The sequence below is a fragment of the Balearica regulorum genome, chromosome Z, assembly GCF_011004875.1.
Source record: "Balearica regulorum gibbericeps isolate bBalReg1 chromosome Z, bBalReg1.pri, whole genome shotgun sequence".
Lineage (NCBI taxonomy): Eukaryota > Metazoa > Chordata > Aves > Gruiformes > Gruidae > Balearica > Balearica regulorum.
The window spans coordinates 52709615-52720481 of record NC_046220.1 but is presented as its reverse complement, the minus strand read 5'-3'; the positions used below and the strand labels follow the sequence as shown (position 1 = coordinate 52720481).

Here is a 10867-nt window from a genome sequence, read left to right as displayed (position 1 = left end):
CGTGAATGAATATTTGGGAAGCACTTAGAAGTCAATGAGCAGATACAGCTCAGGTAGTTACTACTTTTGTGCAGATAATGAGAGAAGGGAAGAACTTTAGTGTCCGTAGTCAGAGCTGTTCACTTTTCCAGTTAGAGTACCAAAGTGCAGGGTTCAGAGGCACTTTCTGGAGTGGAAGGGGTAGCCTGGAGGTTTGTATCACTTGTTTTTCTTCTTCTCTCTCTCTCTCTCTCTCTTTCTCATTGCAGAGGGAGCTTGGTGTCCCATTGCAGGAGGGGAGAAGTCAGCGTGTGTGGACTGCCAACTCTCGGAAGGAGCCAGCTCTGCTGGATCCACCGTCATGCAGCTCCCCGTGCTGCTGCTCCTTTCCTTGCCACCGCTTCTCAGCATGCTCGGCCAAGCTGGAGCTCAGTTCCCTCGCCAGTGCGCTACCGTCGAGTCCCTGAGGAGCGGCATGTGTTGCCCAGACTATTTCCCTGTGTTTGGGCCAGGTACTGACCGGTGTGGTGTGTCTACAGGAAGGGGCCGGTGCGTACAGGTGACTGTCGATTCACGACCCCATGGCCCACAGTACATCCATGATGGGCGAGATGACCGTGAGCAATGGCCCATACGCTTCTTCAACCAAACCTGTCGGTGCAATGGTAACTTCTCTGGTTACAACTGTGGGTCATGTCGCCCCGGCTGGAGTGGACCTACCTGTAGCCAGCAAGTCAATGTAGGTAAGAGCATCAGAAATATGACACAAAAAATGCCTGTTGGCAGTGTTTGCTTACTTAGTGTATTTCTTCTTTAAAATATAGTATATATTTATATATATTTATTTATCAAATGTATATTGCCATAGGAGTTATTGAGGCAGCTGCTAGACGAATTGTTCAGCTTGTGTACAAAGCATCTACATTTACTACTCAATAAAAGGGACAAACAAAACCTGTAGTCAGTGCAGGATTAGGACCAATGAAAGAATAGAACATCTAATTTGAAAAAACTGTATTCTTTGGAATTTTTTAGGAGTAAAACAATGTATATAGACATGTATGTGTGCTTCTGAGTATGTCTCTAGATATCATGTTTAATATCTTGTAAATACTTTAAGTGTGACAGCAGCTCTTTTGATTCAAAATCCCTTAATACATTCTAAACTATGTACCTTGTAAATTTTTACTAACCTAGTTGCTGTCAATGTCTTTAAAAGCCTTAACTCATGACTATAAGCTGTTCAGATGACTCAGCACAGGGACTGGTGGGCTGTTCTGAGAGTACTCCAATTTCAGTTTAGTCCAGAATATGAGTAAAAAGATGTCTAAAATTTTTTGAAATTAGTAAGATTTCAGTCTTTAGTAGTGAAAATTTAAAGGTGTTATTGAAATACTGTAAAATCCATAATCCCCCAAATGAGTGATGGGTTCTGTTGACATGAGAAACAACAGGTCTCTAGCATAAATGTGCAATGCCTCTTACAGAAACAGAAATCAGTATTGCCATTATTTTCACCAGATGATAGGAAGCACTCCATGAACATGAATGCACATTCCAGCAAGGGTTAACAAAGGACCACTTACCAATTCAAAATCTTAACAATGATTCCTTAAAAATAACTTATTGATGGCTGTAGAAAAGACTTTAGGATTTTATTCATCATTTGAGGTCCAAGAAGCAAACTGGAAAGCAGAACGTATGACTCATGAATTAGATCTGCTAAGCTAGGTTGCACCCTTTGATGCTCTGGTCTGTTCTCATTAACTATGATAATTCCGAAAAATAACCAAGAAATAAATGTTAATACACACAAACTTAGCAAAGTAAATCTGGAGATAGGTAAAAAAGCAGCTTTAGCTGATTTTCTAGGGTATACAAGAGCACTTTTTACTTTTCTCTCTTATAAAATCCTTTACTACTCAGTAAAATGCTAAGCAAATTGGATTTATCATGCATGAAAACATGAGTTTAAATAGGGGAAATTAGCTTTTTATTACGGTTTAAATTTCCACATGGAGGTCACCTCTCTTGTCCATCCATAGAGCTGGCCCCAGCTGCTCAGCCTTTAGAAATAATTATTGGATTACTGTTGGCATATCCATATAAAATAGCTGTAAAATGCAGTTTGGTACCTTCCTATCTTCTAAATTCATTTCTAACTTTAATAATAATCCCAATTTTTTATTGCAGCTCAGGCAAATATTTTGAAAAATGAAAAGGTTAAGATGTCTGTGTAAATCAAGATGGGATAGATATTTTTAGTGCAGTACTTAAAATCAGCTACAGAAAACCCTTCAGTGACCAGGGCTAGCATATCAGTTCAGTTCAGTTAGTTTTGCAAAACAGAAAATCATGTGTCAGGGTACAGAGTCCTTGGATGAAATTCATACTTTATAAAAGTATTTCTATAAACTTCAGTGAAGCCAAAATATCCCCCACTTGATCAATTTATATAGTGAAATGTAACTCACTTTTAGTCTTCATATAGATTCATGCTGAAGACCTGTTGCTTCTCATGTCACCATAGTTTATCGCTCATTTGGACAATTATGGATATTACAGTATTTTTAATAATGAAAATAAGTGCGTGCTGAAGAATAGCTGTGAGGACTTCTACCTGTGTCCTAGTCTAAACTTAGCCTAAAATCTTCTCAGTCCAGGTGAAATAGTGCTGGACTGGGACTGAGGTGAAATGTACTCTGTTCCTCTTGCTGATAAACTGGTATTTCAACAAGTCAATTTTCCTCCTTGTTTCACTGTCTATATGTGGATAATGATATTTTAAACAGTTTTGAGATATACTGCTAAAAAGGACTAATATATGGCTATCGTTAATAACAGCAGGTAATGAGATTAAAGAGAGATGTTGTACTGTGTGAAATTCACAATTCACAATTCACTGGTGAATCTGCCATTTTTCCTACAAAGGTTCAAGCATAAACAATGTACTTCTTCACTAAATTGTCAAGCAGTAAAGCTTCTGATTATTACAAACTGCTATATAGTAGTCTTTTCTTGTAAAGTATTACCACAGAAAACCTTAAGGATATTGGATGAGGTTCTGAAAGGTTTGTGTGACAAAGAACTGTTTGTCATTTGTCTGACAGGATGGAAGGATAATCTGTAACAATACTTCTAAAAGCACTAAAACCACAAGGTTTCAAGCTTTATTTTTATTCATCTCAACCTTTCTGATAGTAGATAAGTTTTTCTATTTATGCTCAGTACTCTCTGAAGTGCCCCAATAAAAATGGATGAATGCTTGAAGAAAAAGGGACTTACCTGGAATTATCAGGAGCAAAATAAATTACTCCTGTGAGATCAGACTTGAGTGTCTATTACCTTGGTAACTTGCTTCTTCTGTATCCTCACAGTCAGGAGGAATCTTTTGGATCTGAGTGCAGAAGAAAGGAGGCGTTTTGTGAATGCCTTACACCAAGCCAAGGTGACAATCCACGCTGACATTGTTATTGCTACAAGACGACGTGAGGAAATCTTTGGACCAGATGGCAACACACCGCAATTCGAGAATATCTCCATTTATAACTACTTTGTGTGGTCTCATTACTATTCTGTTAGGAAAACTTTCCTTGGTGCAGGGCAGCAGAGTTTCGGAGGAATTGATTTCTCTCATGAGGGGCCAGCTTTTGTCACATGGCATAGGTACCACCTACTGCAGCTTGAAAGAGACATGCAGGTAAAGTTCACATTATGTTGAGCCACGTGTTCATGCCAGTTTGTACAGTTAAAGAACTTCTCCCTGTATTCCAATAGGCAAAAATCATAACAGATCTTTCTATGTGTTGAAACAACTCTGCTTGAATTTCAGTAACTCATTAGGTATGTTAAACTTTTAATAGAGTGCATTTAGGGTTTGGGTCATTGTTATAGAGATGTTAAAAAGAATATTTCAATCAGAATAATGGGAAACATGGAAGTTACATAAAGTCTCCTGTAAAAATAGATATAAATACTAGATAATCCATAGACTGCATTTTATTGGATGAAAAAAAGTTATTGCTGTTTCTTGTCTAAATTAGACTAATCAAACCAGCAGAAATTCTAAATAAAAGTATTACAGAGATGGCTTGGGGATTTATAATCACATTTTATTTGTATAATTAGTGTAACTAGTTAGAGAAATTAGTGGGTTTGTTATATTGTCTTTCACAAGTCAGTGATTCTCTTGTTTCTCTTTCCTTGTGTGGACCTATCCATAAAAGGAATAGATTATTTTGTGGACCTTCATCCTTCTCAAAGATGAGAGAATTAAGTTTTCAAGGTCAGGGTTTGAAATCACTTCAAGTATTTCCACTAGCTTCAATGTCTCTGCATCAGGCTGGGGCACAAACTCCCTTCAAAAACTCACATTTGACATTACTGGCATTTCATCAGGTGGAAGCTCTGAGGAGTTCTAGCTCTTGGTGATTTAATATATATTCCTATTTATGTTAGTAAAATTGATCATTAGTTAAGCTAATTTGGCTGGCCAACACATCCTGGTATATAAATATTGGAAGCCAGGACATACTCCAGAACTGTTCAACCCATACTAGAACAAAACAATGACAATTTGAAGGGGTGATATCCCTTTTCGTTACTTTTCCCTCTACTCAGTTATTCCACAGTTGGCTAGGTTATTCTGTATGCTACATATGCTGCTGTTGTTGACAGGCCATTAAAAATATTTGGAAAAATGGGGTATCAGTATTAAGTGATGTTTCTTACTACTCATGATATGGTCTTGTGGAAGAGGTACTGTCTTATTTAGGAGGGAGATCCATGACTCAATTCAATTGTCCTACTACCTATTCTGTTGAACAGTCAAAGGTATCAAGATGAAAAACTACTGCAAGTTTTACATAGATATCATAGATTTTCCAAAGATTTCTTTCCTCTATGAGACAGGATTCTGACTCTTACTAAGATTTATTTAACTGGTTTTTAACATCCTTCTAGCAGGAAATATTATAGCCGTCTGGGGCACGCTTGTTTTAACACCGTATTTATCTGGTTTAGAACATGCTGCAAGACCCCACTTTTGCACTGCCCTACTGGAACTTTGCAACAGGACAAAACACCTGTGATATCTGCTCAGATGACTTGATGGGAGCTAGAAGCAATTTTGATGTCTCTCTTATCAGCCAGAACTCAATCTTCTCTCAGTGGCGAGTGCTATGTGAAAATATAGAAGACTATGAAACTTTGGGAACCATCTGTAACAGTAAGTATGACTGCTGGAAGATATTTGGGGAGAAAATCCTTTTAATAATCAATAAATGTAACACTTTACATTGCAATGGCTTTTCCCAGGCAAAAAGTCTTAAAGTGTATTTTGAATATTCTTGATCCAAGTTTCATCAGTCTTCCGAGATAGCGCATACTTAAAATGTCTCTTGTACTGAGGCACCATGCAGTTCAAAATTTGATCAGGAGCTTGTAGCAGAGGAAGAGCTAAATGGTTTGACTTCCCTTCTTAGGCAGTATCTATTAATCTCCTGTGCCATAAATAATTACATCTGGCAGTGTCATTTGTTAACTGAAGCTTAAGTTTTCTTCTGACTACTCCACTTATCACCTTCACGGCATTCCGCTCCTAAAAGGAGAACATCTAACAAATCCCCATGTTCACTATGTGGAGCATTTTTTGAATGTGAATACTGAATCCTAACACATCTACCTCAGCAACAAAAGCTAAAAAATCTCAACAAGATTCTTGTGCATTCATCACCTTCAAGCCACAACTTAGCATCTTCATGGAAACAGGTGGAAAAAACAGGGGAAACTCACAATATTGGGTTAGTCACCTACATAATCAACTATAGTCCTTTCACCATCTCCTCTATCAGGACATCCTCAAAACTTTTGTCCTAGCTCTCAGCAAGAAATTGCATTGAAAAGCAACAGAAAATTTTCCCAAAGCACTTACAGAACCACAAATTTCAGTAAGAGGCTTCTAGATGCTTTTTTAAATCCTGGTGAAGGATCTAGCACACAGGACCCCATGAAGATTCAGATTCTTTTCCTGACATGAGGATCTGACCCATTCATTCAGTTTAAGTGTCATTTGTGAGGGCTTTTTTCCCCCATGGTTCAGTCATTAGAAGGATGCATTCTGTGGCCTACCGTTTTCCATCAGTATTGCTCTCTTTCCTCTCCACCCCCAGGCACTGAGGGTGGTCCCATCCGAAGAAATCCTGCTGGAAATGTTGCACGGCCTATGGTACAGCGTCTCCCAGAGCCCGAGGATGTTGCTCAGTGTTTGGAAGTTGGTGTATTTGACACTCCTCCTTTCTATTCTAATTCAACAGACAGTTTCCGTAACACAGTAGAAGGTAAACATGGCAAATAAAAGGACCTGAAACAACTCCACATGAGTTAAGGGAGCAAGTTTCCCTTTTTTCCTGCTGGAAGTATAAGTTTGGAGACAGTCTACTGGATACTAAGAACACATTGTTCTTAGCATTAAGTATTAGCTTAGTATTTAAGTGGAAATAAGCTCTGGGTAAAGTACTTTACAGCTTATGTCAGTTGTTTAAACTAGTAAAAGCCTCAAAAGTCTGCCACTGGTGTACTAAGTAGAAACTAGCTGACATCAGGTCCTTGCAACCTAGTAATATGTTGCTGTTGCTGAAAATAGACAGCCCTTACCTGCAGAATCATGCAGCTGCATCCTTAAATGAGGAAAACAAGTGCTCATAGCAGTTACTCTTCTATCATCTGAATTAGAACAAACAAAAGCAAAAGAAATTGTAAGCCTTGGTAGTACTTAATGAAATGGTACTGAAGTGTTAATTGAGGTCTGGGTACAGGGTTTACTGCTAGACATGTTAGTCCTTCTCTCTGGGCCATATAACTCTGTTCTTCTCTAAGCTCTACACATTTACAATGAAATTTTCAGTACTGGCATCTGAACACACACTCCCCAACACAGAACGATCTACACATTCGATCCATGCTGTTCAGCCAGTATCTCGTGAACTGCTTCTGCACTTTAATAATCCACAGTTTTTAACAGGAAATACTAGGATTCATAAGAAAAGATTACCAAGTGATGGTTCAGATCCCTGCCAGACCTCCTGTAGATCCTTTGGCTCTTTTGAAGAGGCATAACTCCTACGATGGGGAGGATATGTTCCATTTTCTTTCTCTTGGAGAATAAAAATCAAGACTTTGCACCAATCAAGTGTACATGAAAGTTTTGGGTGCTTACCACATTTGACAAATGGGCTATCTAAACATGGCTTTAGCCAATTAACTGTATGGACCCCTTTCTAGAAAGTTTCGCCAGAGCTACAAAACAAGAAAAGTTTTCATGATGCTTCAGATCCTGACATCTGACATGAGGGTTACCAGGTGTTGGGCACTAATAGAGTTACATAGGGTATCTTTACTGGAAAAAAAAAAAAAAAAAAAGAGCATGTGAAGCTTTCTGAGATGTGTTCACAGTAAGCATGGAAATTATGTGTGGAAACATAACAGCTGGGTCATTAAGATAGATTCTAACATATATACGCTTGAGTCAGCAGTTAGAAAACACATGCAACTATTTCAGTATGATGAAAGATATGTAGGTCTCAAATGTATACCTTTATTTTCATGCCATGATGTGGTTTATTTTGGCCATTTTTGCATTAGATCCCTGCAGCCTTGCACTCCACATTCTCAGCATTCTTTCATAAAGGCTATTTAATCTGAAAATCATGCATGCTAGGGACATTTCACAAATGCCAGTAGGTAGAGAATTAGCTACTCATTTGTGTTAAGCAAGGCAACACAACAACATGACAGCCTGTCAGAGAAAAAAAGTATCCAGCTGGGACTGCAGCTTCCAAAGAAAATCTTCACTGGGATTTTTTGTATTCTTCTTTGTTTGCATATTCAGGGTACAGTGATCCTTCAGGGAAATATGACCCAGCAGTTCGAAGTCTTCACAACTTGGCTCATCTATTTTTGAATGGAACAGGAGGGCAAACCCATTTATCACCAAATGATCCCATTTTTGTCCTCCTGCACACATTTACAGATGCTGTTTTTGATGAGTGGCTGAGAAGGTATTCTGCAGGTAAGATGTGCTCATGGACAGAGGTGGGATGGGTGGTTGTCAGTCTCTGTAGTCACAGGAGCTCAGCTGCTTCTTGTGGGACAGAAAGACACCCCTATGTTTAGGAGAGAGAGGACTGGAATTTTAACAGTTAGTATAGTTAACAAAGACAGACTAATAACAAGCAAGCTCCCTTCCTCACCTCACTGGCATCCATTTTTGAATCACTGTCTGTGAAGGTACTTGGCCAAAGATACCAGGAATAATTCAAGAAAACAAAGTGTGCACACACATTGTCTCCATTGAGCAAAGACAGTGTAGCCATGGAAGGTCCAAATACTTTATGGATATTCTGTCTCTGTGTGGAGTAAATACCTATGTTTCTTCTCGTCAAACAAGATCAGATGCCATGCACAGCTTCATGATTCATTTTTAATACCTTTGTGATACACTACCAACAGGCCATTACCATTTCCATATTCTTCCAAAGGATGGTCACTGTTGCTGCCCTTATTTATTTCACAAGGGCATTATTAAAAGAGAGAAAAGGAATAAGGGAGGAAGTGAAGGAGAGGAAGGGAGGGAGGGAGGGAAGGAAGGGAGGGAGGGAGAGAGGGGAGGGAAGGAGGGAGGGAAGCGAAGGAAGGAAGGAAGGAAGGAAGGAAGGAAGGAAGGAAGGAAGGAAGGAAGGAAGGAAGGAAGGAAGGAAGGAAGATTGGCATCAGTGAACTGGGGAGAGAATTCTATGTAACTCTAAGGTCTTCGCATTAATCTGCACAAAGCAGTGACTATTCTTTTTAGGACAATAGAGCCCCCTGTTCCTTCCTCTACAGAAGACAGCTGCTGTTGCATAACTGAACCTTTTTTGTGCAGCTTCCACAACCTGTCTCATATTTTACCCATGTCAACTATCAGAGAGCAACTGTATCCCCTTGTGGTACTTGCATAACCCATCACAAGCTTTTGCATCATCCTACCAACCTGGATTATTTTTTTCTTCGGCTGACTTTCTCCTGATTTACTATAACATTGCAAAAAAAATTCCACTGGAGTTCATATCAGCTGCCATCCTGAACTGCAGGAGAGAGTTCTTCATCACTGTTAAAATCAGAAAAAGCCAGATTGTAGCAAAAAGGTTTTCCAAGTATTGGAAAACATTCCATGTATACATATTTCTCCTTTTTCATGCGAGAGGAAATTAAAAGTCCAACACATACTGAAAGTTTTAGAATTTACTGTTGGTTTCTGTTAAAAACCAGAGATATTAGTGGTATTGCTTTTGGACCGAGCAGAGCCCTCCATTCTGGATCTGTCACACTGGCAAACCAAACCTTCTAAAAGAATTTAGGTTAGGAACAAAAAAATTGAGGTACTGAAAACCCTGAGTCACTAGTGGAAAATAAATGTAGCGCAAATTATTTTGGTTTTATTTACAGAAGTGTGTTTTGATTTTTGAATTTAGATATCTCAACATATCCACTGGAGAATGCCCCTATTGGACATAACCGACAGTATAATATGGTGCCTTTCTGGCCTCCGGTCACCAATAATGAAATGTTTGTTACTGCACCAGAAAACCTGGGATACAGCTACGAAGTCGAGTGGCCAGGTAAACTGTCCAACCTAGACACTTCCTCTTTTTTCAGTCACCATGTCTTTCTTCCTTTAAGTTTATGCAGCATATAACATGCAGCATTGGTTCAAATTTCACAAATAATATTCGATGCCTTTGTAAAGCTCTCTTTCTCTTTTCTTGCCTGGCTTTCCAAGTTAGTCATGTTTGAGATTTAGTACAGCTCAATAGCTACTGATTATAGATTGTTCCTGCATGAAGCTCCCGCTATCTACTTCAATTTATGGAGAAGTTCTTATTTGGATCTAAACCTTGCAGAAAGTCCTTATTTCTGTATCATATGCCTTCATTAAATCACCACAGACAATGCAAATCCCTCACAAAACAGATAGCAGAAGAAGGGTCCAGGACTGTTTTTAAAGTGCAACAGGAGAAACTGATATTTTCTCACATTTTGGAACAAATATTACCAACTAAAATTTAAACCAGTTCTACTTCACAAGAGCTTTGGTCTCTCCCTCTGATGTTTATCCATATACCTGAGATTTAATAACTTTCCCTTTTGCTTTCCTTCCTGTAGGTCGGGCTCTCCGTGTCACAGAGATGATAACTATTGCAATAGTGACTGCCCTGGTTCTTGTTGCAATTATCTTTGCTGCTGCTGCCTGTATCATACGTGTCAAGAAAAATAAGGATGAGTTGCATCAGCCTCTTCTTACTGACCAGTATCAGCACTACTCAGATGATTACGATGGCATACCGACACCGAGTCAGTCTGTTGTTTGAAGAGACGGCACTATTTGCATCTGACTGAAACTGTTTGTTTGCTGTATTTTATAAATGGTGGTCATCCATCTGCTTTAAAATAAAGAGCATAAACTGTCAGGTGTCTTGATATGTTTGCTTCAGGCTTCACCTCCTCTTTCATCACACCTAGGCATCAATAAATCACCTTTGCAATGCTAATTCTGTGTTGATTTTAATGGAATTCCACTAACTCTTCAGGGCTCACCTGCAAGCCTTTTTCATGCATATTTCTGTAAAATCTGGTAAAATTTAGTTAATCTGCCAATAGCCAATGTCATCTGACTTCACCTAGCCTTTATAGCTGGAATTCTTTTACAAAGTACTTTTGTGAAAAGGTCAAGTCTAGAATGGCACAGAAGCAGAATTCAAAATACAAGTAGACATCTTGGCTAGGTGAGCAGAAATGTGTTTCAAAATAGCCAGTGTGCTAAGCAGGGAGCTACAAGGGAATTCTGAGGGGA

The 10867-nt window shown here is 38.9% G+C and overlaps 1 protein-coding gene across 1 annotated transcript; it reads left to right on the top strand.

Moving 5' to 3' along the window:
• The first annotated feature begins 254 nt into the window (after positions 1-254).
• TYRP1 (tyrosinase related protein 1) lies at positions 255-10482 on the top strand. The gene is made up of 7 exons (XM_075740090.1): positions 255-722; positions 3357-3679; positions 5002-5206; positions 6150-6317; positions 7868-8047; positions 9489-9635; positions 10180-10482. Exons 1-7 carry the CDS (start codon positions 341-343, stop codon positions 10383-10385), a joined length of 1611 nt encoding a protein of 536 aa, XP_075596205.1. The 5' UTR covers positions 255-340; the 3' UTR covers positions 10386-10482.
• Positions 10483-10867: the final 385 nt, after the last annotated feature.

Excerpts from the sequence above, each read along its gene's own strand:
- TYRP1 (XM_075740090.1), top strand. The coding sequence starts at position 341 with ATGCAGCTCCCCGTGCTGCTGCTCCTTTCCTTGCCACCGCTTCTCAGC. Across the intron at positions 723-3,356 it reads TAGCCAGCAAGTCAATGTAG|TCAGGAGGAATCTTTTGGAT; the intron begins GTAAGAGCATCA and ends GTATCCTCACAG. Across the intron at positions 8,048-9,488 it reads GCTGAGAAGGTATTCTGCAG|ATATCTCAACATATCCACTG; the intron begins GTAAGATGTGCT and ends TTTTGAATTTAG.